Genomic DNA, 27,533 nt, shown 5'->3' with positions numbered 1-27,533 from the left:
TTTGACATATCTTCTTGTAGAGTAACTTCAGCATGTATAGGTTTTAAGCTACTACTTAAATTGCGCACACACATTAACATAATAGGAGTATAGTTACATAACCAAAGCATACCTGTAATTACCAGCCATCTCCAGTGAAACCAAGAAAACCAGTTAGGCACCTTAGGCATTTGTGAAAACTTATCTATGATATGGTGGATATTGTCCAACTGAACTTGAACAGTCTGAGAGAAATCAGACAAATTAAAACAACCCATTCCTGCGGAATGTTCACATCCCTTATGTTCTTTTAACAGTAAATAGTCTGTAGTTGTAAGATTTTGGAGCACTACAATTTGCACTTCTCCTAATTCTTGGTTGAGTTCCAACAGTATAGATCCAGTCAAATTTGTTGTTTTACTGTATGCACAGGCCAGCTTAGATATCTCCTTCCTCATTCCCATGGCAAGTCCAGGAGCTGGTGGGATGAGTGCATCTACAGCTGTAGCAGTGCGTGGATCTTTGTTGGGGTTTCTTGATGATCATCTTCTGGCATGAGTCTTCCAGACAGTGCTGATGTTGGAAGTTCTCTTTCCTATCGTATCTTAGTTCATTTTCGGGGTAGCCCAATTACAGCCTCAACCATTTTTGACTGCACCTCCCAGTGGAGATCCGCGGGGCACTGAGTTATTTTATGTGAAGTGCTTGTAGGAGTGCTCAGTGCTTCGAGCAAGAACGCTGCAAGTGTCCACTGATGCCGTCATCACCTGCGTATCCAGGCTGGCCTGGAAACTGTCCGAGCTGCCAGGGACCTTAAGACACGCTAGTCTGTGCTGCTCAGACTTTAGCCCGCATCACAGTCCTCTGGACTTGTTAGAACTTGGCTGCGGGGCCCTGCCCAACAGTGTGTGAGTCAGGAAGTCTGGGACGCATCCAGCTCCCAGGTGGTATTGCTGCTGCTGGTCCAGGGACCACACCTGGGCAACTATTAATCCGACTTTACGTTTCTGCAGGTGGGGGTCTGCTATGGTCTGAATGGTTGGTTGTATCCCCCAATTTTTTTTTTTTTTGAGAGGGCACCTCTCATATTTATTGATCAAATGGTTGTTTACAACAATAAAATTCTGTATAGGGGAGTCAATGCACAATCATTAATCAACCCCAAGCCTAACTCTCAACAGTCTCCAATCTTCTGAAGCATAACGAACAAGTTCTTACATGGTAAATAAGTTCTTACATAGTGAATAAGTTCTTACATGGTGAACAGTGCAAGGACAGTCATATCACAGAAACTTTCGGTTTTGATCACGCATCATGAACTATAAACAATCAAGTCAGATATGATTATTCGTTTGATTTTTATACTTGGTTTATATGTGAATCCCATATTTCTCCCTTATTTTTTTTTTTTTAATAAAATGCTGAAGTGGTAGGTAGATGCAAGATAAAGATAGAAAGCATAAGTTAGTGCTGTAAGAAGGCAAGTGTAGATGATCAGGTGTGTGCCTGTAGACTATGTGTTAATCCAAGCTAGACAAGGGCAACAAAACATCCACAGATGCAGAAGATTTCTCTCAAAACAGGGTGGGTGAGGTTCTAAGCCTCACCTCTCTTGACCCCCAATTTCTCACCTGATGGCCCCCCTGTGACTGTGCCTGTCTTAGGTTGTTCCTCCCTTGAGGAATCTTACCCATCTCTGGCTAACCAGCCGTCTTCTGGGGCCATACATATCCCCCAAATTTTATATGTTGAAAACCTAATGCCCAAAGGGAGGTGAGGCCTTTGGGAGGTGAGTCTTGAGGGCAGAGCCTTTAGGATATGGGATTAATGCCCTTATATAAGAGACCCCAGAGAGCTAACTCACCCTTTTCCACTACGGGAGGACACAGCAGGAAGTCTGCCGTCTGCAGCCTGGAAGAGGGCCTCAGCTTCTGACCGTGCTGACCTTGGACTCCCAGCCTCCAGAACTAGGAGAAATAACACTTCTGTTGTTTGTGATCCATCCAGTCTGGTACTTTGTTGCAGCAGCCTGAATGGTTAAGACAGGACCCGAGAGAAAATAACTTAGTAATGGTTGCAGAACTATTTGATTTTAGAGCCGCCACCAAGCCCAGGTCTCCTGATTCCTAGGCCAGTGCTGTACCCACATGACAACCTGCACATCCAGCTGCTGGGTGGTGAGGAACGGCTTTCCCAAGGGGATAGAAACTGTCCCAACTCTGTGGCAAGGGGACAAGAACAGGCAGGCATGACTCAGGGTGGTGCTGGGGGACAAGAATACAAATCCTGACCCTGCTATAATTCCATCCATTTACTCGTCCAATAAACACGTGCCAAGTATCTCCTGTGGTAAAAGTGCTGTGCCTGACGCCTGCAGGGCAACCAGGCAAGCGGGACGAAGCCTGAGATGGGCAGCAGCTGTTTCCCATTGCTTCCTGCCTGATCCTTGACACTGCGGTGCCCTCACAGGGCTTTGGAGGCACCCGACCCCTGCTGGGTGCGCCATGGGAAGCTAAGACTCAGGGTCAGGAGACTGGGTACCAGTCCTTGCTCTGCTGTGACTTGCCCTGTGCCCTCAGCTGGATCGTCCTCCTCTCTCAGCCTCAGTTTCCTCAGTAGGAGATTCACTGCGGCGCTGAGTGGGGTGATGGTTGCACTTAGATTCTTCTGTAAGCCTGTAATGCTTAAACCCTGGTGGTTCTCAGATGGCTACAGTGGCTTCTGACTTAATTTCTGTTTTTAATCAATTGACTAATACCTTTATTGCATTTTTTCCCCTCCTTCTTATGAAACAGATTGGAACTCTCCTACGGTGTGAAGAGTGAGGGGGTTGAGGAAATCGGGTGGTATATTTTCTGCCAACTGCAGTGTTCATAGATTTAGTTTGCTTTTCTTCTTAGTCATCTATTGTTTAGTTATCCATCATGAACCGTGAGTGGAGACAGGAAACATATGGAACTTCATAGAGTTAACGAGGAGTACAGTAATGATAATAATAATAATTCTGCAAATTTGTCTGAAGATGACGGTTACCAGATTGTATCCATTTGACCAGAATTTTTTATAGCACATCAAGATGTTTCTAGTACTCAAAAGTGGTAATTATACCTAATGTGGATTTTCATTTGCTGGAAACAAACACGATCCACCCACATCAATGATAGAGGTGCATGTAAATCAGTCTGGAATCTTCTCTCTTTTAGAAACAAATTTGAAACTTACAAAGCACGAAGGATAAGAATTTCCAACTTCAGGATGTAAGAGCACCTTTTGATAATCTATAACTTACAACCTCAACATATGATTAAATTGTTATAATGTAATTTGATCCCCAAACCTTACGTGATATAACATGACATCTAAAAGTGTGTTAACAAACCATACTTGTTCTTATCTAGTTAATCTGAACTGAATTGGACAGTATGTGCCACTTGCTAAATGGGGGTAGGGCGAGGAATTGAATTTACACTACAATAACTATTGTTAAAGATTGTGTTAAAACTACACTTTATAAAAATTTTAATAAGTTGGTCCAAAAATATACAAAAGTAACCAAACTATATCAGTATTTTCTTGGGGGTGATTACAAGACAGAAGATGGGAAGCATTGGCAAGGACAATCTCTAAGATTCCTCTGGCTCTGACCCACTAGGATTCTAGAACAGTGCAAGGTCTGAAACATGGTGATGAACAGGAGAGTGTAATAGTTTGGCTGGAGGAGGGGGACACCGTGTGTCCTGGTCTGTCCAGATTATTGCTGGAAGTAAGACTATCCATGTTCTTTGAAAGTCCAGACGTCAGAGAGCAGCTTTCTGCCCAGTTTACCCAAGAACTTTATAACCCCTAGAATCATCAGACTGTAGAGTTGGAAGGGACATTAGACATTGCCTGATCCTATTAGAGCTGCGCCCAACGAGAAAGTGGGGTTGAGACACCCTCTGAGGAGTGAGTGGTGCATGTTGGGGAGTGTTTAAGCAGAGGCGGGTAGAGCCCACGGCTGGGTTGATGGCCTGCTCTGTTGGTGTCCATGGCTGGAGCCCGCCAGTGTGGCTCAGAAGCAAGTGTGGCAGAAGGATCAGCGTACCCTCCGCTCCTCTCCCAGCAGCTAGAAGTTGTCCTTGGTAAAGATAAGTCCCTGGCTGGCTGAGCTCAGAGCCTGGCCCCAGGACTCCTGGCACCACTGCTGTGGCACCGTGGGGACCCTCCCAGCCTGCTGGGCATGCCTTGTCTGGGGAGCTGGTTGGTGTGTCTTCAGTGGCATCAGAGTTGTATTATTTACATGATTGGGGAAAGAGGGCAGCAGCCTTTGAAAGAGGTGCTCATGGCCTGGCCTGGAAGAAAGGCCCCAACCTTGGACTTGGACTCTAGACATACCTGAGTCCTCACCTAGCCCAAATCCTCTTCTGTGCTGTCACTGGACCGCCTCCATGCCGCCTCCTCCCAGCCTGGCATGCTGCTTTGACGACCACTTTAACAGATGGGAAGCAATGCCATGGAAAGCCCAAAGCCCAGATAATCTACAACCTACATTTGGCTTAAGAATGATCCACTGGATGTCATTTATTTTTACACAGATTAACCTTCCTAATTTTTCTCTTGATAAGGCTGAAAACAAATTCTCTTATATACTTGGAGTCCATAGTAGAAGTGGGTAGCCTAGAATGCATTCAGGCTCAGAAATAAGCTGTCCTAGGCCTGAACATTTGCTGCGGATAATTGATTGCTTTTAGTTCCCCGTAATCACATTAGTTTATATTTTTATATGTTAATCCTGTTCAACTTTGGTCATTTTCTGTGTGTGTGTGTGTGTGTGTGTGTGTGTGTCCGTCCATGTACCCCATTTAGACCTGACTGGTTTTCTGGAGTCCCAGCCACAGGGCTTGTTTCTGCATCTCTTTATACCAGAGCTCAGTCCCTGGCTCCCATATTATTTTGGGGTGTGGTTAAGATGAAGCCAGCTGAAGCATAGGGTGTATAACTGAGCCAGTCCTTGGGCTATTCCTTCCTGGGGAGACGTTTGCTATGCATGTGTGTGTGTCTAAAACACAGCTCTTCACACAGCACATACCTCCTGGTATGGTGGCAAATCCGTGCCAGCCCTCCGTATCTCACTGACAAGTTGAGAGAAGTCTCTGATGCTCTTGGAGAGTGAGAAGGGAATCCCCGTGGTGTAGGTGTAAATGAGTTTCTCAGCTGGGTTCCTCAGGACACACCCTTTCTGCCTGCTACTCCCACCGTCAGGTCAGCTGGGCATACCTCTGGGTCTCTGCGGGCAGGTGGTAACCCACGAGGATGGGACAGGGGCTGGGCCTTTCTGATTTTCCTTCCCAGGGGCTCCCAGCAAGCTTGCTGATATCTCTCAAGCCTAGACCTGACCACAGCATAATCTTTTTGCTAGGTTGTTCACCGACTGCCGATAGGCTGCCCGCTCCTGCCCCACCGTCCAGCCTTTCTGTCTGACCTAGTCACAGGCTTTCAGCAAGAGCCAAAATCCTTTCGAGTTCTCTCTCTCGTTCATTCTGTTCTTTGTGTAGCGGACTCCTGCAGGGGCCCTGTGAGTCAGGGCTGCGTGTAGGTAGTCGCACCCACTTCCCTTTTCCCCACACCAGCCCCTTCATTTTTTGGCTAGCATTTCGTCGTCCCCAGTAGGTGAGTGCCTGCCTTAGGGGAGGGGGCAGCTCAGCCCTGGGGAGCCTGGCCCGGGACAGCAGAGCTGGGTGGGTTGCCTGCCCCTACCTTCCTGACCTGGGAAATCCTCTAAGCCGACCTAATTACCCGCAGTGAGGGACGGCATAGTGATTCCCAGCAGACACTGAAGCTTGAGGAGGGCGGGGCTCCTGGACAGGGGGGCGTGTGCGCTCTGGACTTGGTCCTTTGGTTGCTGCCTCCCTAGGACAGGTGTCTCCTTGCACTCTGCCGTCCATCTGGGAGTGAGCCCCTCAAAGTTCTCCCAGGCTGCCAGCCCTCCCCGAGGGGTTCATTCATCTCTGGGACACACAGAAACTCTCAGTTCCGGTGTAGCACAGACCTGCCTGACTTGGGGCCATTTCTGTTTCTCTTTCTTTGTGCGGTGGGGGGGAATGTCATCAGGAGGTGGTGTATGTAGCCAGAAGTGCCATTCTTTGCTCCTGCAGGGTCCCTCCCAACCCTGTGCAGGCAGGAGCCATTCAGCTCCCTGGAGAGCCCTTGGTAAAAAGCAGTTTTCCACTAACTCTCTCTGGACCTCACTGGGCTGATAGCTGCTCTCCTAGGCCCACGTTGTCTTTCAGAGAAGTTTGAATCCTGGAGGGTGCTGTGCAAGGCATGGTCCCCCAGCTCAGCAAGCAGTGAGTGTGTACTTTGCAAATTGTGTGTTACGTTGCCTTGCCCTTTGCAGTGTGCGGTGTTCTTTTACTGGCAGGGTCTCATCGGGGGCTGCAAGAGCTCTGACTGGGAGCCTGGGTGAGGACCCCTGGGACTCTGGCTCAGTAAGTGGTTGAAGGATAGGGCCAGGCTCTACTCAGTCCTCTGGACTCCAGCAGTGAGCTTTCTCCATCACCGCAGGTGCACACCGGTGTCGGCAGAGAGAGCTTATGTGTGAGACTTGGTCCTTTCCTCACGTATATCTTAACGTGGGAGCGAGATTTACACATGCAGAGAAACACCCAAGAATGGCATTCCACGCTCAAATGGAATTGGTTCTAACTGGGAACCCATAGATGGCAATGGGATCAGGAAGAAGAAAGGCCATTGACTGGAGTCATTGGGAAAAGGTGGACTTGGAGCTAGGCCTTAAAAGATCAATAATATTTTGATGCATGAGAAAAGAAGTGGGGAAGACTTTAGGAGAAAGGAATAGTGAGGGCGCCTCCAGCTGCAGGGCCAAGTGCTACCTGTTGAGTAGGGGGAGACTGTTAATACCAGGGGGCAGAAGGCTGAACTCCTGGATGAAATCAAATGCCGTTAGACAGAGGGCGAGGCTGCTCATAAAAGGACTCCTAGAAAACAGACACGGTTCCCACTCGGCCTTGCTTTTGACCTTGCCCTAGCCCTCCAGCCTTTGCAGCCTGGGGCCCCAGCCCACCCTCCAAGCCCCCAACCCCACCCCTGTGAGACCGGGACCCCACTTGTTGATATGACCTGCCACCCAGCCCATAATTTGGGGACCATCCAGTGAGGTCTTTAAAATGGAAACCTTGTACCTGGGATTGGGCATGAAAACATTTTAAGGAGAAGGAAGTAGAAGGAGAATGTTTATATTAAAAGCCATCTTATATATGTCCACCTCGTGGACTCTCACAAGGGCCCTGCGGGGTGACTGTTAGTTACCACTCTTTGGTGTTTACATGAGAGGGAACTGAAGCTCAGAGAGAGCACCGAGTACTTTGTCCTCGGTCCCCCGGCCAGGAGTGGCTGTGGTCTGTTTGGCCCTAATAGGCTAACACTGGCTCCCCTCTTGTATTGAGACTGAAAAGGTGCAGCCTTTACCCTCAACAGCTTACCGTGCAGTTGAAAGAATCAGCTAAAAAGTACAAGAAGATCTCTAAGAGGGCCGGGCAGTAGAGGGGGAAACAAATGACATGCAGACAGAAAATGTTAGCAGTGGAGATTCAGTGTGGGACAGCCACTGTGAGCTGTCACAGCGCTGCACAGATGGAATGGGCGCCAAGGACATCAATGAGGGGGCGGGACAGAGACAAGACCCCTCCTGCTGGAAAGGGTCACTAAAGTGCTGAGGAGTGATGCAGAAATGGGAGGGTGTGTGTCAATGTCTGCCAAACATACACAAAGGGTGAGAGACTAGACAGTCCCCCCATACACCTGGTGTTTAACTTTAAAAAAATTGAGGTGAAATTTGCATGACATAAAACAATTTCAAAGTGCGTAATTTGGTGCCATCTAGTAGATTCACAGTGTTATGCAGCCACCACCTCGCTCTAATTCCAAAACGTTTTCATCACTCCAGAACACCCTGTACCCATTTGCACAGTTGCTCCCCACTCCCCCTTCCCCACCCACTGGCCACCATCAGTCTGCTTTCTGTGTGTATGGGTTTGCCTTTTGTGGGCATTTCATATTAAAGGAACCATGTAGTACATAGCCTTTTGTGTCTGGCCACTGTCACTCAGTTCTCACTCCCCCATGTTGCATCCTGTATCAGGACTTTGCTCCTTTCCATGGCTGCATAGTATCCCGTTGTATGGACAGACCACAACTTGTTTATCCATTCCCCCGTTGATGGACTCTGGGGTTGTTTCCACCTTGTGGCTGTCATGAATAGTGCTTCTGTGAAAATGTGTGTGCATGTTCTTTGGGGGTATATTCCTTGGAGTAGAATTGTGAGCTCACATGGTAATTCTTTGGTTAACTTGTAGGGGAACCCCCAAACTATTTTCCCCAGCAGCTGCCCCATTTTACATTCTCACCAGAGGTGCACTAGGATTCCGTGTCTCCATATTCTCCCCCTAGTACTTACCCTTTGACTTGAGGATCGCCCCTTCCCAGTTTTACACACTGGACTACATACGGAAGGTGATGCCTCTTTCCCAAAACAGGCCAGTAAGCCCACCTTCTTGGGCCAGGGGCCTGCCTGCTTCTAGTGTTTGCTGTTCATGTCTCACACTGGTTCCGCCTTCATTCAGCCATGTGTCCTCTGAGGACTGACCCCTGAGAAGTTGGATGGTTCTGCTGAGGTCATCCCGAGTGGTGGGACCCAGGGCAGCTGCAGTTCCCTGCACCGTGTGCCCCCCTTCCCAGCTCCAGGCCTGCTGCTGGTTTCCATGCTGGGCTGTCCTACCTCTCATGGACCCTCTGTGTGCCACCTCTGGCCTCCTGGAGTCAGTCTGGGCACCCCAACATAACAGGGGACTTGGAGTACTGCTTGGGTGGAATATGCATTTGCTGGGGCTGCCATAACAAAGTCACACAGACTGGGTTGCTTCAAGAAGAGAAATGTATTTCCTCCCAGTTCTGGAGGCTGGAAGCTCACGATCAGGGTATCGGAGGGCTGCTTTCTTCGGAGGCGTCTCTCCCGGGTTTGTAGATGGCCGTCTTCTCTCTGTGTCCTCATGGTTGTCCTCTGTACATGCCTGTGACCTGATCTTCCCTCCTTATAAAGACACCAGTCATACTGGCCTCAGATCCACTCTAAAGGACTCATTTTTTACCTGAATCACCTCTTCAGAATACCCTGTCTCCAAGCTCAGTCACATTCTGAGATGTCCTGGGAGATAGATTCAACACATGAGTGTGGGGGGAACACAGTTGAGCCCGGAACAGGTGGGAAGAGCAGCAAGAGTGTGAATGGCGAGGGAGGCAGAGAGGCTGGGGGGCTGGGGGGCCTTGTGGTTCTTCTGGGCTCCTGTTTGGTTTCAGAGTGGGTCTCTTTCAGGCAAAAACAGAGCAGGTGGAGGAGGGGAGAGTAATGGGAACAGCGAAGAGGGCACTGGGGCTTTGGGGAGGCAAGGAAGCGGTGTCCATGATCAATAATTTATTCCTGGATGCCATGCCGGAGGGCGTTGTCATGGCAGCAGGCCCCGGTGGTGGCCTGACAGTCGCCTTGCAGAGCTGACTCTCACTCGGCCCCTCTCTCCCTCCCTCCCCTCCCTCCCCTCCCTGCATTGCAGCTCAGGAGCCCTTTTGTGGAGTGGAGCCTGTGCCTGCCTGGGAGGACACCTCTCTGCCTGCATTCAGTGGGGGGCCTCCAGGCTCACAGGAGCTGTAGCAGCTCCTTCCCCATCCCTGTGTGGCCCCTGCAGATGACCAGGGCCGTAGCCTGACTCCTGGAAAGACCCTGCAGGGTCATCTCGCTGGCTTTCCATGTGCCAGTCCCTTGCCTTAGCTCAAGCACTCAGAGTGCTTCTAAGTGTCTCGACTTCTTGTAGCAAGTTGAATGCGTTGCCTTCTAACCACACTCACTGTGCCAGGCTCCTCCGTCCTCCAACAGACCTGCTCAAGCAGGGTAGCTAGGCGGGGCTCCGCCTGCCTCTGCCTCCACCTCCCTGGGAGGCATCGTTGACACAGCCTATTGTTGGCTACAGCAGTTGGCCCTTCATTCCCTGGCATTGGTGGGCAGGACTATGCCAGGAGCACGCAGCTAACCAGAAAGGCTGTCCTGCCACCATACCAGAGCCCAAGGTGCCGCATAGTAGGTTCTCAGTAAATATTGATTGTGAAATGAATATAAGAGGGGCCTGAAAGAAGCCTCAGACAGTGAGTCAGGATCAGGCCCTTTAGCCATGCAGGTTCTCTCTTGGTTCTCTCCTGGTCTTTCCCAGAGGCTGGGCCTGAAGTCCAACAGCTGCCCTGAATCTCTGGGATTCAATGAATCTCCATTGAATTTTTAGGGTTATTTTTCATATGCATTACAATTCACTGCTCCCCTGATTCACTGGCTGTCACAACTAATAAGGGATCTGGGTCTGTAATAACCACTTAAGACTTAATGTTATTAGTCTCGTAATTGCTGCTAAGGGTCTCGTCTGTTCTTTGAATTTGTAAGTCCTCATACACAAAGATTAGGAAAACATACCCCTAAGCTGGAGGCTGCCACGGAGGTTGGGTGCTTGGAGTCAGCCTCGGCTGCCTGGCTGATGTGTGAGTTCTCTGATAAAGCCTTGAGCTAGGGATGCAGATATGACCAGGGAACACCTGTGAGCCCCCTTGGGAAGCTGGGAAGGAAAGGGAGGGGGTGCTCTGCAGAGGAGTGTGGCCTCGGTTGCCCTCGTGACAGGCAAGTGCTCGTGGAGGGAAGAGCCTTATCTCCGGGGGAAGGACAGCCCCTTTCCCAGCCCTTCCCCAGCGCCCAGCCTCACAGCCCTGCTGGCCCAGAAGAGACAGCAGTGAGGTCCTAACCAGATGGTCCCGTGCTGCGGGCAGAGATGAGAGTTGACAGGAAAACCAGCGGTATTCACAGTGTTCTCTGGCTTTCTCTCTGGAAATGTCCTTTGCTCCCTACAGGGGATCTTTTCCACATATGGCTCTCTTGTGTCCTCACGGGAAAATGTTCATTGTGGGTTCAATGGCTTTGCTGTGGTGAAGGGCCAGGGCATGTGGCTGATGGCCGCTGGTGTGCGGGCCAGTGCGCCTGCCCCACCTCTTCTCTTCTGCCCGGAGAGGCCTCAGCTCTGCCACCTGTGAGCCCTGCTGGCCGGGGGCGGCCCGCCACTCACCTGTGTCCTGCCAGAAGTCAGCGCGGAAACTCCACTCACTTCATGCTTTGTCTTTTCCTCTTTTGTGGTAAACTGCACATCATATAATGTGCCATTTTAACCCTTTTAAAGTGTGCAGGTCAGTGGCATTCACAGTGCGGGACACCGTCGCCACTGTCTGGTTCCAGAACACTCTCATTGCGCCAGGGGAAGCCCCCTATCCAACTGAGCGGTCGCCCCCATCCGCCCTCCCCCGGCCCCTGGCCACCACTCACCCGTTCTCTCTACCAGCTTGCCTACTCCAGACACTTCATAGAAATGGAGTCATGCAGTATTTGGTCTTTTGTGTCTGGCTTTCTTTCTTAATGTTTTCCAGCTTTTATCCACGTTGTCGCATGTATCAGCACTTCCTTCTGATGGCTGGGTCATATTCCTCGTCTGTATAAACCTCATTCCATTTACCCGTTTACCTCTAGATGAATGGGTGGTTTCTTGTGTATAGTGCTGTGTGAGCATGTGTATACAAGTTTTTGTTTCAATACCTGTTTTCAATTCTTTTGGGCATATACCTAGGAGTGGAATTGCTGGGTCATATGGTAATTCAGCCTTTGACTCATGGCAGAACCAACAGACTTCACCCACGTCGTTACATACGTGCCAGTCTCTGTCTTCTTTTGCAAGAGAAGACAGCCTGCTCTCTCTGTCCACTTGAGGCTGTGACCTATGGCAGCTACTTTTAGACAGGCACAGTGACACTGTGGTCAAGGCACAGTGACATGGGTAGACCCAACAAAGAACTTTAATGGTTAATGCAGTGATTTCTGATGGTCTTTAATGGTATTACCAGAACTTACGCAGCCACACGTGTGCTTTCCTCCACAGCTGCACCATTTAGGGGCTGCATGTTTATTCCTGTAATGGAGCCAGTGCTCAGAACCTTGTTTCACCCTCCCTTGGAATAGTCCTCAGAGATCTTCCCTGGATAATCATTCTTTGCTTTTGACACAAAACGGTATTCCCAGCTGCCTCACCCAACCTCTTCCCCATTCTTAGCCCTATCTTTCAACTTCAGAAACAAATAAGCCTACCCTCATAGGATAAAAGTTTGCCACTGTAGGGGCCCATCAAAAGAATATGTTAGAACCTTTGAAAGCAGTTCCAAAGATAAGCTTCTGACATGTTCTAAGCACGGGCAGGCACATTGTCAGAATATGTAATATAGCCTCCCGAGGCCGTCTTGGAGACGGCACTCATTTAAATGTATAAATTCTGCTGTGTTCATTTCAAAGGTCAGAAGGCTTTATAGGCATACAATAAAAAGGTGATGTGCATGGATATTGAATTATGCATATGACCAGGAAATCAAAGAAAGATATGCATTTTAGGAATTTTAAGGAGATGAACTCCAAAATATAATCCAGGAGTTTGGTGGGATGGTTAACACAAAATACTATTATTGAATGATGGCTGGGGAGGAGAGGGGTCACTGGGGAGCCCAAAGGCTTAGAACAAGCATCCCCATCTTTGTATAAGAGTTTGTAGGAATATTAGGTTATTCTAGCCATCAGTCTGGCTACGCAGTGGACCACGTAGAGAACATTAGGTTTCAGTCATTCTCCATCTTTGGGGGCAGCGAGAGAAGGGAGGCTAGTGAGAAGTAGAGGAGAATGGTGAGTTAAGTTTACATTTTTAAAACAGCATGTCTCTTGCTATAGCTTGGACAACCCAGGGCTTTCCCTTAAAAGTTCGATATTTTAACCAGCTTTGGAGTCTGGCAACGTGGCTCTGGGCAAAGCCCGTAGGCCATTGTTCTGGGTGTATTTGACCTACTGGGTATTGGTATTTTTCCTCCTCATTCAAAAGGCTGAAGTGAGCGGTGAAGGGCGTGGAACTACAGAAGTCCAGAGAGTGGCCTGCAGGGAAGGTGATGTGTTAGAGAGTGTAGTCTGGTTCTTAGGAGATTTCGGAGGCAGGCTGGAGACTGGTGATGCTATGCCCACTTCACAACCAGGCCCAAGAAGTGAATGACAAGGTCGGTGGAATTTTAGAGCCACGGATAGATTCCCCCTCCACTCTGTGACCACAGCAACCTAGTCCAAGGTTTGAAGAGTACTGCCCTCTGCAGAAAGAGCACTTTTGAAAACTATTTTGTGTCTTTGTCTCATTTATTTGGGGTCAGATATTCGTGGATTTGATAGCAAAGCAGAGAAGAGGACTATAGTGATTAAAATTTTTTTATTACAGTAAATATATATTGATATATATATCATAAAATTTGCTATTTCAGTTTTAACTGAACAATTCAGTGGCATTACGTGTATTTACAATGCTATGCGACCATCCCTCCTATTTTCAAAACTTTTTCATCACCCCAGTTAGAAACCTGTAACCATTAAGCAACAACTCCCTGTTCCCTGCTTTCTCCAGCCCCTGGCAACCTCTGATTTACTTTCTGTCTCTGTGAATTTGACTACCCTCGGTACCTCATGTAAGTGGAATCATACGATATTTATCCCTTTGTGTCTGGCTTATTTCACTTAGAATGTTTTCAGGAGTCATTGATACTGGAACATGTACCAGAACTTTGTTCCTTTTTATGGCTGAATAATATTCTATTTTATGGATATATCACAGTGTGTCTATTCATCCTTCTGTTGATGGAGCCTTGGGTTGTTTTCATCTTTTAGTTATTGTGCTATAGTGCTGTGAAGAACACTGGTCTCTAAGTATCTGTTTAAACAGTGGTCTATATCTCTCTTGGGTACATACCTAGGAGCAGGATTGCTGGATTGTGTGGCCAGTCTCTATGTTTAACTTTTTGAGGCACTGCCAAACTGCTTCCCACAATAGCTGTGCCATTTTGTATTCCCACCAGCAATGCAGGAGGATTGTAGTTTTCTCCACAACTTCCCCAACACTTGCTACTTTTCATTTTGCTGATTATAACCATTCTATTTTACTGATCTATAACCATTATGGTATTGATTGGCATTCTCCCGATGTTAGTGATATTGAGCATCTTTTCAATTACTTCTTGGCCATTTGTAAATATTCTTTGAAAAAAAAATGTCTATTCAAATCCTTTGCCCATTTTTAAAGTAGGTTGTTTGTGTTCTTGTTGTTGAGTTTTAGGAATTGTTTGTGTATTTTGGATATTAAACACTTAGCAGATGTATGATTAGCAAATATTTTCTCCCATTCTGTAGGTTGTCTTTTCACTTTCTTGATAATGTCCTCTGACGCACAGAAGTTTTAAATTTTGAAGAATTACAATTTATCTACTTTTTCTTTTGTTGTTTGTGCTTTTGGCGTCACATCGAAGAACCTATTGCCAAACCCACAGTCATGAAGATTTAGTTTTCTTCTAAGAGTTGTATAGTTTTAGCTCTTATATTTAGGCTCTTGATTGATCCATTTTGAGTTAATTTTTCTATGGTGTGAGTTAGGGGTCTAACTTCAACCTTTTGCATGTATGAAGTGCAGTTGTCCCAGGACCATTTGCTGAAAAAACTGTTCTTTCCCCATTGAGTGGATTTGGCACTCTTGTCAAAAATCAATTGGCCATAGATGTATGAGTTCAGTTTTGGACTGTCAGTTCAATCCCCTGAATATGTCTGTCCTTATGCCAGTACCATACCGTTTTGACTACTATAGTTTTGTAGTGAGCTTTTAAACTGGGAAATGTGAGTCTCCAGGTTGTTCTTCATGTACAGGATTATTTTGTCTATTCAAGGCCTCTTCCAATTCCATATACAGTTGAGTATAATCATTCTTGAACATATCTTTCTATGGATATGAGTACTGATTTCTCTTGGGAGAACCCTCAGGTGCTGCTGGACCACAAGAGAGTACACATTGTCAGTTTTCCAAATTTATTCTTCTGCCAGAAGTATGTAAGAGTTCCAGTTGTGCCCCATCTTTATCAACATTTGGTAATGACCATTCTTTTATAAAATTTTAGCCTTTCTGGTAGATTGTCCCGCCCCCCCCCATGATGAGTCACACATGGCTGTGTTCTTCAGGGGCAGTATAAGCACCCACACCTTCATTCAGGTGCCCTTTCTCTTAGCCCCAGGGCTTGGAGAGCGCTGTTTGTTCCCTGCCCCACCAGCGGCAGCCCAGGGCTTGCTCAGCTTCAGAGGCTGGAGAGCTGGCTGGCGGGCAGGCAGAATAAGCTGCATCTTTACAGGGCAAAAACTCAGGCTACACGAGGGAACCTTGGGATTTGGAGTTGCATGTAGGGTTGCTAAAGGCAAATTGGTAACTGGACCCTGTCCTGGCTACATGAATGGCCACATGAATTCCAGTGTGAATGAGGCCTTTGGAGCTGTGCCCAGTCCCTGAGAGAGGTCACTTCTTCGGTAGCCGTCAAGAATGAAGATGCTAGCAGAGCTGTCCCATTTGATCTTGGACATTTGCTCCCAGAAATGATTTCTTCAGACACAGAGCCTGAGTCCAGAGAGGGCAGATGGCTTTTCCTGGCCCTCCAGCCCACTAGGGCTGGAGACTCCCAAGCCTGTACCTTGTACCTGCTGAATTCTACAGGCCCCAAGGCAGTGAATGTTTTTTTCATTTTCAGCTTGCTGGGTAGCAAAACTCAAGTCATGTAGTTCAATAAACATTTATGGCAGGCCTCTGTGTACCAATGAACCAGGCACCTTGGGAGCTGCAAAAAAACAGGCTGAAGTCCCTGACTATAAGCTATTCATCGTTCACTAGGGGAGGAAATACTCGCACACATCATTTCAATGAAAAGAGGATGTGAAGGATATTCATACTGTACTTTGGAAGCCAGAGGCAGGAATGTTCACCTCTGGCCAAAGGGTTGGACTGGCTTCAAGAAGGTAGCATTGACAGAGGACCTTAGAGGGTAAGCAGGATTTTGTGGAGCAGAGATGGGTGAGGGAATTCTAGGCAAAGAAACAGAAAAGGCAGAGGTGGAGGTGGGCTGTCCCGGGCATTTGGAGCAAAGCAGGTGTAGTCAGTTGACTGGATGCTGGCGAGGAGTTCCCTAGATGTCAGCCTGGGGACGTGGCTTTTCTTCCCCCGCGACAGGGAGCCTCTGCAGGGTTTGCATGTGGAGGGCCCATTCAGTGTTGCCTCTGGCTGCAGAGCATCGTGGCAACACAAGGAGACCGTAGGACTGCTCCACCCTCCCGTCTTTCTGCTTCTGCACACAAACGCACGCACAGAGGCAGAGACGCGGTACATACATGGAGGTGGATGTACATACCCACAAACATACATACAGGAACCAGGACAAACGTGAAACTAAGAGACACACATGTCAGAATACATACACGTATATATGAACTTAACACAAACATCTACACACGCAAAATGATACCAACCTGCAAACCCGAGGAGACATGTTCAATCCCACACGCACTAGCACACCTGCAGACACACTCAGGCAGATATGCACACATATTGAGCCACACTAATAATGTAAGTCACACAGACAAATCAGACACTCTGAGCAGACCTACATATATGCCCATAGAGCCAGGCAGGTAGCCAGGCACACACAGACATTTGCATACTCTCAGACGCTTTCACGTTCACACATATCCGAGCAGTGTGCTCACGCTCACCAGGATATACACCTGGGAACTGAGACCCCTCCCCGGGACGCACAGGTAGGAGCCTTCACACACTCACAGATGCACAGTCACACATAGGCACGACCATGGACAGACCCACGCAGCAGTCGCACCACCACAGTGGCAGACACAGCCCTGGGCGGCCCCGACTCAGGCCATGCTGCTCTGGGGGCTCCACACAGCTCACCCCCAACACCTCGCTTCTTGACAGCACCTCCCACCACCGTGTGATCCTGGGGTCTCAACACTGGGCAGGCCCTTAGAAGTGCCCTTAGCCCACCTCCCAATTAGTGTTGGGGTTTATCCAGCAACTCTGACAGGGGTCTCTCAGTTTCTGCAAAATACTTCAGACAAAATACTTCACGACAGCAAGCTTCCTGTTGTAATAGAATTCACTTTCCATTCTGGAGAGTTGAGGATTGTGTACCCAGAGGTGAGACCAGAGCCTCCTTAGCAGTCAACAGTTAACAAATGTCTTTTGAGGGTCTCACCTGTTCCCTCCATCCTGTGAGGGCCTCTTGGCCACACTCTGGCGAGGTCACAGTCCCCCAGATCACTTTGGTGCTTGCTGGTCTGCTCTATGAGGAAGTGTGGGTGGGCTGGGCTTGGCAGACCAGTCCGCTTAGGAGAGGGCGGTGGGTGGCAGGGGAGGCATCCTGCAGGCCGTGGGGGTGGGACGCTGGCCGCCCCACTAGGACAGGATGGAGCTGCATGGAGCTCTCCCCCAGGCATGCCAGCTGTTGTCGCAGCCATTCTGTACCGGTGTGGGCTGTCCTCTGCAAACGTGACCCACATTCAGGCAGGCTGCCCCAGCGCCACTCTGCCCCCTACTACATTCCTCCCTCTGGCTGCTGGGCCCTCCCACCCCCTGATCTCCACTGGGGTGGTCTCCTTCTGTTCAAAAGGGGGCTGTGATACAGGTGACTCTGAAGGATTGGCAGTATGGCTGCCTCTTGAGGAGAAAAGCCCAGGGAACTCCAGATAAGTTGAGTGAGGCACAGCGAGGCTAAGTAACTTGTCCAAGGTAACACAGCCAGCAAAGGGCAGAGCCAGATTTTGCACCCAGGTCATCTGGCTCCAGAACCTTCTTTCCACACTCTACTGCCTATCGAGCCATGAACATGTCACAGTTTATCATTTCCTGAGGGGTGGCTGTTCAGGTGGTTTCTAATTTTTTACCATTATAAACAATATTCTGGTGAGCATTTGTGTAACTAACATGTTCTAATTATCCTTTATTACTTAAGGTCTACTCCCAGTAATGGAATTTATGCAACAAAGAGCATAAACATTTTCAAGACTTTTAAATGTATTTCCACACTTTCTTCAGAAAGATGCTATCAAGGTACACTGTTGCCCGCAGGGGGGAGGGCTGGCCTCACACTTCAAGAGAAAGCTTGGCATTTCTAGGTGAGCCGGAGCAGGGCAGTGGTTAGAAATAGTTTCGTGAGGGGCCTGGGGATATTTTGCCTGGAGAAGACTTAGTGTCGGCTGAAGGGTGAGGGCCACAGCCATGGCTATAATCAAACATGATGGGCCGTCAAGTGGGAGCAACTCTGTCTGGAGGCCCTGGAGCAGGGCCGCCCAGGGAGCTGAGGTCAGAGTCACAGAGCGCTGTTCTCCTGTGTGGGGCCAGCACATGGCCTGGGACGGGCAGGGTGGGTGTTGAGTAAATGTTACACGGCCACCGCCACCAGGGCTCGGGTTCATGAAAGGCATGTGTCTGGGGGAGGGCCCGCACCACCCACACCATACTGCGCTCCCCACCAAACATTACGTCTCCCAGTCTTAACTGGGGGGTCTGCTCCTCCTTCCACCCCGCCTTGGGGAGCCTGGCCCGGCCTGGTACTTGTCTCTGTCTGTCCCTTCAGAGCTCGAGCAGCACAGCCCGGCTGTGTCATGGGCCGCACAACTCCTGCATTATGCATGAGGGGGACCCAGCGGTGAGCGAGTGAGCAAGCCGGGGTGGGGGTGGGGGTGAGCGGTTATTAATAAACAAGTGTATTGTGTGCAGTTCCATTCACGGCGTTCTCAGAGGACGTGGTGGGCTTGAGATCATAAAACCCTGTTTATGCCTCGGAGCTGGGGAGGTGGCGAGTGGGAGGTGGCGAGGAGCAGGGACGCCGGGAATCATTTTGATTCCACTCAGGACAGGGTTGCTGTGTTTGCTGTGAGGCCAGCGTCCAAGACGAAGGCCTAGCTGGGGTTTCACTTAGGCCTACATCTGCCTACTGGGATGACTGGGGTCTAAGAAACACCTAGTTCTCCGTCCCCAGCTGTCCCCATGAAGGGAAACTGAGAAGGCCCTGGATGAACAGACCGCAGATCCTTCAGGAGAGGTGGGACGGTCAGCTCTGCCCTGCCCCTTGGCCTCCTGCCCCTCCCCACCTCCCCTTCCAGGTGAGATCCTCTGCGTTGGCCTTCGGAGGCTGCCACCTGGCCTGGGTTCGGATTGCGCCTGGCTGACGCCAGAGCTGTGTTTGTGCACAGGTCTGAGGGAATCCTCCTAGCCAGGGAGAGGACCAAGCTTGGTCTTGGGATCTGGAATGTGAAGAAAGCAGGCAGGCTAGAAGGGGGAGAGAAGTCACTAGGATGAATGAGCTGCACTTTAAGATGAAGAGAGGCCAGGGACAAGGCTCCCAAGCCCTGGGGGGTGTGGGCAGGGGGCTTTGGGCTCAGGAGTGAGGGGCGTCTGGGAAGGTGGGACGCTGAAGAGCGCTTTGGCAGAGGGAGAATTCGGGGCTGTGTCTGATGGCAAAGCCCGCGGTAACTCTGACTTGGCCCTCTGTGTTAGCCCCCGCGAGCGCCTCCCTTTCTCTCCTTCAGCCCTTCCCTCTGGGCTCCATCACCCCAACGAGCCCTCTCCCTCCAGCCGAGCCTGTCCAGCCCAGTCTTGGTGTCTCTGGACCTCAGGCCAGGAGTGCAGAAGCTGCTGGCTGGGAAGAGGTGAGAATAGGTTGTTTTGCTCTCAGCTGCCTTCCAGGGATGGAGAGCAGGTTTTGGTTCTGGGTGTCTTGGTTCCCTTTCACCTAATGCTGAACCAAAACAAGGCAGAAGCCAGGGCGCAGGCAGGCCTGGGTCACCTTGCTTCTTCAGGAGCTGACGGTGCTTCCTTTGACCTTTGTAAGAGCTCCGGCCCAGAGCTACGCTGAATTAGGAAACCCTTTCAGCTCAGGACAGCTCTGTCTAAGGAGACATGCGCTGGTTTGGTTGAGTTGGGAGGCAGAAGGAGGCTGGTGGTGGGACAGTCTGTCCCGCCCTCCTTGTGAGTGCAGGGCTCCTGTGGCAGGGGTTTGGACCCAGTGACTTTAAATTTTTGTTTGGACTTTGCTTAACCCAGAAAGGTTTGATGCTGAATTAGAGCCAAACAGGGCTGATTGGAGGAACATTGCACCCCTGGTTCAAACCAATAGGGGACAACCTCCCCAAAGGCAGGCTAGACATCCCCCTAGAAGTCCCCCTAGCTCCGGGAGTTGGAACTGTGCAGGCTGTCCCCGCACCCTGTGCACAGAGCAAACAGCACAGGTGTCCTTGAGCACTGTGCATCCCTGGCATGGCGCGCCCTGGCCCTGGCCTCAGCACAGTGGGGTGGGAGGAGGTTCTGCAGAGAATTGCAGCTCCTCCTTGGGCTTTCCACTCCTGCAGACGACCTGGACACTTGCTTCCCTTCCCCCTCCCACAGTCTAAGGAAGCTGTGACTATTTTTAGAAGCATCTGCCTGCTCCTGGGCACGGTTCTGTGATCTGTGCGCCAGGTGGGGCGCTCTGCTGAGAGAGGGTGTTGAGCTGGTGGAACTGCTGGAGGTGGAGAGTGGTGGCTCTGGTCAACCCAGCCACAGTCAGCCCAGCTGGGCACCTACCTGGCCTGCAGGAGTGACCCAGCGGCCTCTACCAAGCTCCTCAGGGCTTCCTACTGGCTGCTCTGTCGTCAGCTGCTGTGGGAAGTTCCTGGAAGTTCCAGGAACAGAGACAAGGGACTGTCTTCACAGAGGCAGGCAGGCTGAGTCATGCTGTAGGTACCCCGCATTCTGAGGCCAACATGCCGACGGTGTACCAGGAGGTAAACAAGATGGCCTTCCCCACTGGTGGCAAAGACATCAGCAACCACAGTGGCGGTGACTGTGCGTCGAGCACTTACTCCGGGACAGGTGCTGCTCCCAGTACTTGACATGTGTTGCCTCACGGCAGCCTCCCAACAACCTCTGGTCTTGTACATTTGGAACAGAGGAAGCAGAGACCCAGAGAAGTTAAGCATGTGGCCGGGGTCCCACTGGTAGTGACTGAGCCAGGTCTCCCTCCCGGCCCAAGTCCCTGACCTCTTGACCTTTGGTGCTGCCATGCCTCCTGGGCGAAGGCAGCAGCGGGCGTTGTTTTGGTGCCCACAGGACTGAGGTCAGACGCGCAGGAAGATTTCCCGGTGGTGAGAGGGGCCATGTGGAACGTTCTTCCTTAGGGATCTCTGAGAAGCATTGGGCACTGCAGAAGGAGGTCTTTCTGCAGGCCAGACTCGAGGGATTCTCTTCCAGTGGCCCATCCAGGAAAGATGCTGGTAACTCGGGACATGACCAGCCAGCAGCTTCTGGGCACACCTGGTGCCCAGCTGGCATTGGGGATCTGGGAGGAGGCTGGGGAGGCTGAGAATTCCCCAGGCGGACTGAGGAAGCCACGAGAGGGAAGGCCACCCCCAAGCTCGGGGGCAGCCTGGGCGTCAGGGGGCTTTTCATTGCCACCGTCCAGTCAGACGTTCCTTGTTCCCCGAGAAACAAGTCCTTGGCTCTGTGGGGACCTCCGTTCCTGGGCCTCCCCCACAGGACGCGGGCACCTACAGCTCATGCGTGCACAGGGATGGCTGCCCGGGGCTCTCCAAGCTGAGGTGGGGTCGGCGAGCCAGCCGGGTCGGGGTGGGGCTCCGCTGGGCAGCCAGCTGCGAGGCTGTCACGTGGTTTCTTCCCCTCTGCCGCCGGGATCTGCGGTGGGGCAGGCTCGGGGAGGACTGCTCGGGGAGGACTGCGCCGGGAGGGCGTGGGGGTGCTGTCTCTCCTCCCTTCACTGGCTGCAGGAGGGGTGGGTGAGCCGGCACTCTGGGGGCAGTGTGGTGGGTGGCCAGACACGTGGGTGGTGGCACCAGGTTACCAGGGTTCCAGCCCCCTCCTGCGCCTGCTGGGTGACCTCCTGGTTTCCTTGTCTGTCAAGTGTGATATTTGTAGCACCTGCTTCTCAGGCTTGGTGAAGAAACATGAGCTAATCCATGAAACCATTCCGCACAGGCAGAGGGAAGGAGGCCCGTTTGTCTAGGGCCATGCGGCCCCTTGTCTCTGCCTGCCCCCAGCTCCAGACCGTCTTATACTGTGGCTCAGGGCGGATGACCCTGCAGTCATCTGTCTCTCTCTCCCTGCTGCCGTCCCCTGCGGCTGTAGGAGCCGGTGCCTGGCCGGGTGCCCGAGGTCCAGGCACTCTGCTCCCTGGGCCGCCTTTGGCCTCAGTGATTTTGGGTCTCTGGAGGTGAGAGTCCTCTTCCGGGCTGTGCCAGGTCCCCCTGACAGCTCGGCCGTTACCAGCTGCTTGGGGCCTGGGAATGGAATGGTGGCTTGATTTGCCCCCTTTCTGCCCTGTGTCGAGCCCTCCTAGGCCTGGAGAGTTCCTGCAGGTCTGACCCACCAGCCGGCAGCCGCCGCCCTGCCTCCCCTGTACTGGCTCCTCAGAATGACGCATCTGCCCAGATCCTGCTCCACTCCCCCCCCCCACCACCCACCCCCACCCCCGTCAGCGTCCTTCGCCCCCTCCCACTCTCCTTGGCCCTGGGTGAACAGCACCCAGTTCATACATCACAGGGTTCAGGGACACTTGGCATGCCAGAAGCAAACATCTGTTGACATTTAAAAATACTTACAGGCCCTGCTTTTCAGTTTTCATTTCCAAGTGAATGGCAGTACATGCTCCTTGGGGTATAGGCACTTCCGAGAGGCCAGAGATGGAGTCAGCCCCACAGACAGTCCTTCTTGAAAAGGAGAAGCAGCTCCCTACTTTGCTCTGAACTACAGACTAAGCAGGGTGGAAATGAGGGAGCTGGTTGGAGGGGGGTGGCGCTATGCCTTCTGGCTGCCTGCCCCCTCCCTCATCACCACCCTGTGCTTTCGATAAGCATCTGTCATCTCCATTCAGCCCTTCAGATGACCTGATGAGGTAGACACCACAGTCCCCATTCTAGCTGGAGAAGTGGAAACAGAGAGGTTAAGTGCCTTGCCTAGGTCACACAGTGAGTAAGAGGCCGAGTTGGGATTTAACTGTGGGTCTGTTTGTTTCTTCTAGAATCATGCAGCCTCTAGAAGAACGTGGGTTGAATTGGGGATGTTCATGTAGACACACCTGAATTTTGACTGTCCTGGAGCTGGGTTCCTGACTGAGCCAATCCCAGCTTCCTATTCGGGTCCCTTCCTTCCAGCCCCACCCCCTGGCGATGGGCCTTTATGAAGGGAAGGGGGGACACCCCAACCTTCCACCACTCTGTCAACCTCCAGGTTGGACCAGGAATATGGGACCCTGCTGAGGCTGTTGGGGTCTCAGAAATCACACATGCCTGAGAATAGACCACATTTTGCTGGAGGAGGGGGAACAAAAAATAGAATAGGGAAGCTGGAAGGGCCTGAACAACAGGATTAGAAAGTTAAACTGCTCCTCCCTGAAAACAGTCTGTGAGAACATTCTGTACAATTTTTGCAGGTTGTCCAGGAGGCCTTAGGGCTGGAAACCTGCACAAACCGCAGGAGTCGTTACTCCAGTCTCCCGGCTCTGGTGTCTCTCAGGCGTCCCCCTCCCCACGCTCCCCTGCTGGGGGTTCTTTGTAGGGGAAGATGTTGTAGTGACATGGTAATAGGCCTACGCACACACCAAGAGCCAGTGGTAGGTACCAGCCACCCTGCTCCCCCGTCTACAAATCCCCAACCATGACAGGAGGTTATTAAAGTGTTCCGAAGGAGCGTTTCAAACTCTGACTTCCGTCAGCCTGAGGAGAGCTCTGATGGGGTCTTTATTTGCCTGACTCTGAAATCCTGGGGCTGGTGGGAGGAGGTGAAGGAAGTGGTGGTTTGCGGGGTGGGGGGTGGGGGGTCTGCAGGCCTCTTAGTCTCAGCATAGAATCGCTTGATAAGTACACAGCCATTTGGGATGCATTGTCTTCCTTCCAGCGCCTTTAAGATCTGCCTCCTAAATTACTACTAAAGCATTAGACTCTCTTACTGGAGCTATTAGGGTTTTATTTTTTATAACTTTTAAAAACCCTATTGGGGTATAATTTGCATTCGATAAAATGCACTCATTTTAAGGGTACAGTCAGATGAGGTTTGACACATGTATACACCCATGTAACCACCACTCCAGTCAAGATAGAGAATAGTTCGTCACCCCGGAAAATTCCTCCACCTACATGCAGTCAGCCTCCCGGCAGCCCCTGGCCCCAGGCAACACAAGTGGGTTTCTGTCATCGCGGATGGGCTTTGCCTGTTCTGGATTTCCGTGTACATGCTATACGGCCTCCTTGTGGCACCTCTAGGGTTCTATAAGCCTGAGGGGAGAATAAGAGCTCTTTGAGACCCGCACATGGATGGGTTTCCCTGCACCCTCTGCATCTCTCCCTGAGCGCTTTCACTTGCCCTCGCCTAGTCTCTGTGGACAGGGTGTACCTTGGGGCGCAGCAGGAGGGAGAGCAGATTTGAGGCAAATCTGGCCTTTGTCTGAGGAACCTGAGATGCAGAGGATTACGTCAACCATGGAAGGGAGGGAAGCCCTGGACAGTGAGGGGCGGGCTGGCCGGCTGGCCTCTCCTGCTGCACGCTTTGTACCACTGCTGCCACCATTCTTAGCTTCCAGGTGGCTGGGAAAGCCCCCCGGGGCACCTTTACCCCAGGTCCAAGCTCTTCAGGAGCAAAGGAGACTCCCAAGGGCATGTGTTGGTCAGGCCCAGCCTGTGGGGTCAAGACAGTAAGAGGTGTGTCCCCCTTCTCCCTGAGCAAGGAGGTGTGGGAGGCGAGCAGCAGGGAGCCTGGCTTGGTGGCCGACTTGCAGACGGGGGCTGAGCAGCGCCACACCTCCTTCCTGGGCTCAGGTCTGCAGCTCCTGTCCGTCTAAGGGCAGCAGACAAGACTGGCTCTTACATGGTGGCAGCCATCCAGGCGGCAGCCTGGTAGAGAAGGACGCAGATGTGCGGCACTCTGCCTAACCTTTTTAAGGTTCTGTTGACCCATCTCTACAAGGGGACATATTTTAAGGATATTTTAGGGGTGCTTTCAGCTCTTAGGAAAAAGAGGTACAAACTAAAGCCAAGATGTCCTTGTGGTATTTTTTTCTTTTATCATCACCATCATCATTATTTCATTGCTGTAAAATACATACATCATACAATTTACCATTTTAACTATTTTCAATTGTACAGTTCCATGGCATTAAGTACATCCACACTGTTGTGCAACCATCACCACCTTCCATCACCAGAACTTTTCATCTCCCAAACGGAAACTCTCTACCCACTAAACAATGCCCCTCCCCACCGGCACCTGGCACCCACCATTCCACTTTGTGTATCTATGAACTGGAGTCCTCTAGGAACCTCATGTGAGTGCAGTCATGCCGTGTTTGTGTGTATGCTTATTTCACTTAGCATAATGTCCAGGTTCATCCATGTTCATCCATGTTGTAGCATGTATCAGAATTCCATTCCTTTTTACAGCTAAATAATAATTCATTGTATAGGTGTAACCACATTTTGTTTATCCAATTCATCTGTCACTGGACATCTGCATTGTTTCTACCTTGTAGCTATTATGAATAATGCTACTATTATGAACATTTGTATACAAGCATCTGTTCAAGTTCTGATGGTATATAAATGCTCAGCACCAGCCTGTCCTAGCAACTTCTGCTTAAACCACTGCTGCCCTGGGACTGTGTACACTTCTGCTTAGCCTGCTGCCCTGGCCTCTCTAGTTAAGTGCTTGTGGCAAATGATATGCTTCAAGTACTTCAGGCACTGGGGTCTCAGGTTTCCCAGGCAATGGAATATTTAGCTCCTGTCTCTAGGAGCTCCCTTTTCAGTGTGTCTTACTGTTGGCCGCTAGCAGACTTCCGAAGTTGGATTCTGTTAAATATCTTCATACGAGACTACAACAGGACATCTTTGTTTTACAAGGGAAGAAAAGAAACCAAATTTTATCAAGCGTTTGCTATGTGTTCAGTACCATTCCAAGTGCTGTTACAGTGCTGCAGGCAAGCTTCGTCTCCTTTTATACGGCAGCCCTGTGAGGTATGCACTGAACCTGAGTTTTAAGGGTAAGGAAGCTGAAGTTAACTTACCCAAGCCCACAGTGGCCAACGCTCTTTCTAGACACACCTGAATACCTGCCTGGTCCTTCACGTGCAAATGAGCCATAGGAAACTCCTGGCCCTTTTCTTTCCTGATGGAAATCTAGGCCTGGAATGCCCCTTGTGATTTGAAAAGAATAACCCTTTGGGCTTCCTTGTCCTAGTTCTGGTAAAATATGGAATTATTAATTAATGAATTTGGTTTTTAGAAATACACAGAAGTAGAGAGAATAGTATAATGAACCCCCCACGCACCCAGCACTCGGCTTCCACGGTTATGGACACTTGGCCCATCTTGCTTCATTGACTGCGTTCTTCTTTGTAATCTGTGGGGTCTCCCAAGTGGTGCAGCAGCAGGTGGTGCTTCCTGGAAGAGGGAAGAGGACTCGGCAGATCTGGGAATGGTGAAGCTAAATGTCTTCCCAGCTGGAAGAGTGTTAATTGCCACGGGTTGGAATCCCCTCTGATGGTTCATTATTCAGCTGTTGCTGAACACCATCCGGGAGGCAGGGGGAGGGGGCAGACCTTTTGAGAGTCCTGGCGGGACTTGGTGGGGTGGTATGAGAGAGGCTTCCCCGTCTTCTTTCCTCCTACCGTTTAATTTTATTGGAATGCTTCTGAATGGAAAGAGAGAAGGTTATGTGAGGATAAGTGTCCCCTCAGGGGACACCACCAAGCCAAGGAAGTCCTTGGGGGCAGCAGGAACCAGTGGGGAGCAAGCCTGTGGCCTCTTCAACTAGATGTATTTGACAAGCGTTTTTTTTTTTTTTTTTTTAATCTCCCACATGCCAGCCACTGAGCTAAATGCTGGGAATTCAAGTATGTCATGTTGGTATCTGCTCTCACAAAGTTTGTGGCCCATAAAAATAATAACTAATGACAACTAACATTTGTGTGTGCCAGACACTGCCCAAGTACTTCAAGCACATCATCTCATTTATGCCCCCAAACAATCTGTAAGTGGATGTAATTGTGTCCATTTTACAGGCAGGGAAGCTGGGGCTTTCTGTACCTTACACAGGTAGCTGGGGTGGGGCTTCTTGCTGCCTTCTCTGTGCAGAATGAGAAAGGGAGGAGAGGACCAAGGGGCCAGAGAGGGGACAGGTGACCGTCTCTTAGGCTGCGAGAATGTGCTGACGTGAAAGCCCGCCAGATGCGTTTGCTCATAGGATTGGGACAGCCAAGTGGTAAATTTTTTTCTCTCAACTGTACAGATGACGTGGGATATGTTCTTATTTTGAAGACAGGGCTGTTCTTCGGGAGGGGGGTAAGAATGAAGACTGGGACTGAGGACGAGTTCCTTCCGGAGACCGCAGAGAGGGACAGAGAGAGGGGAGGCTGGTGGGTTTGTTGTTTGTTCTGTGTTTATTTGAAAGAAGAGTCAGCATCTTTCAAGGGAGAGGAGTTGTGGGAATGAAAGAGGTGGTTTGAGGGATAAGCAGGGAGCAGTTTCTGACTTAGTTTGACCT

At 50.5% G+C, this 27,533-nt stretch overlaps 1 protein-coding gene across 15 annotated transcripts in view; it reads left to right on the top strand.

The window, feature by feature from the left end:
* NFASC (neurofascin) overlaps positions 1 to 27,533 on the top strand; it is a 167,709-nt gene that overhangs the window by 18,549 nt on the left and 121,627 nt on the right. The window contains exon 1 of one of the 15 annotated variants that reach the window (XM_057508075.1): positions 18,840 to 19,050. The exons of the other annotated variants lie outside the window; for them this stretch is intronic. Within the exon in view, the coding sequence (XP_057364058.1) occupies positions 19,022 to 19,050 (29 nt within the window). The 5' untranslated portion in view covers positions 18,840 to 19,021. Of the gene's footprint in view, positions 1 to 18,839; positions 19,051 to 27,533 lie in introns of those variants that run through there. 15 annotated transcript variants of the gene reach the window in all.

Source organism: Manis pentadactyla, chromosome 9, assembly GCF_030020395.1.
Source record: "Manis pentadactyla isolate mManPen7 chromosome 9, mManPen7.hap1, whole genome shotgun sequence".
Taxonomy (NCBI): Eukaryota; Metazoa; Chordata; class Mammalia; order Pholidota; family Manidae; genus Manis; species Manis pentadactyla.
Note: the sequence above shows the minus strand (reverse complement) of the source record. Positions and strands in the feature narration are given on the sequence as shown.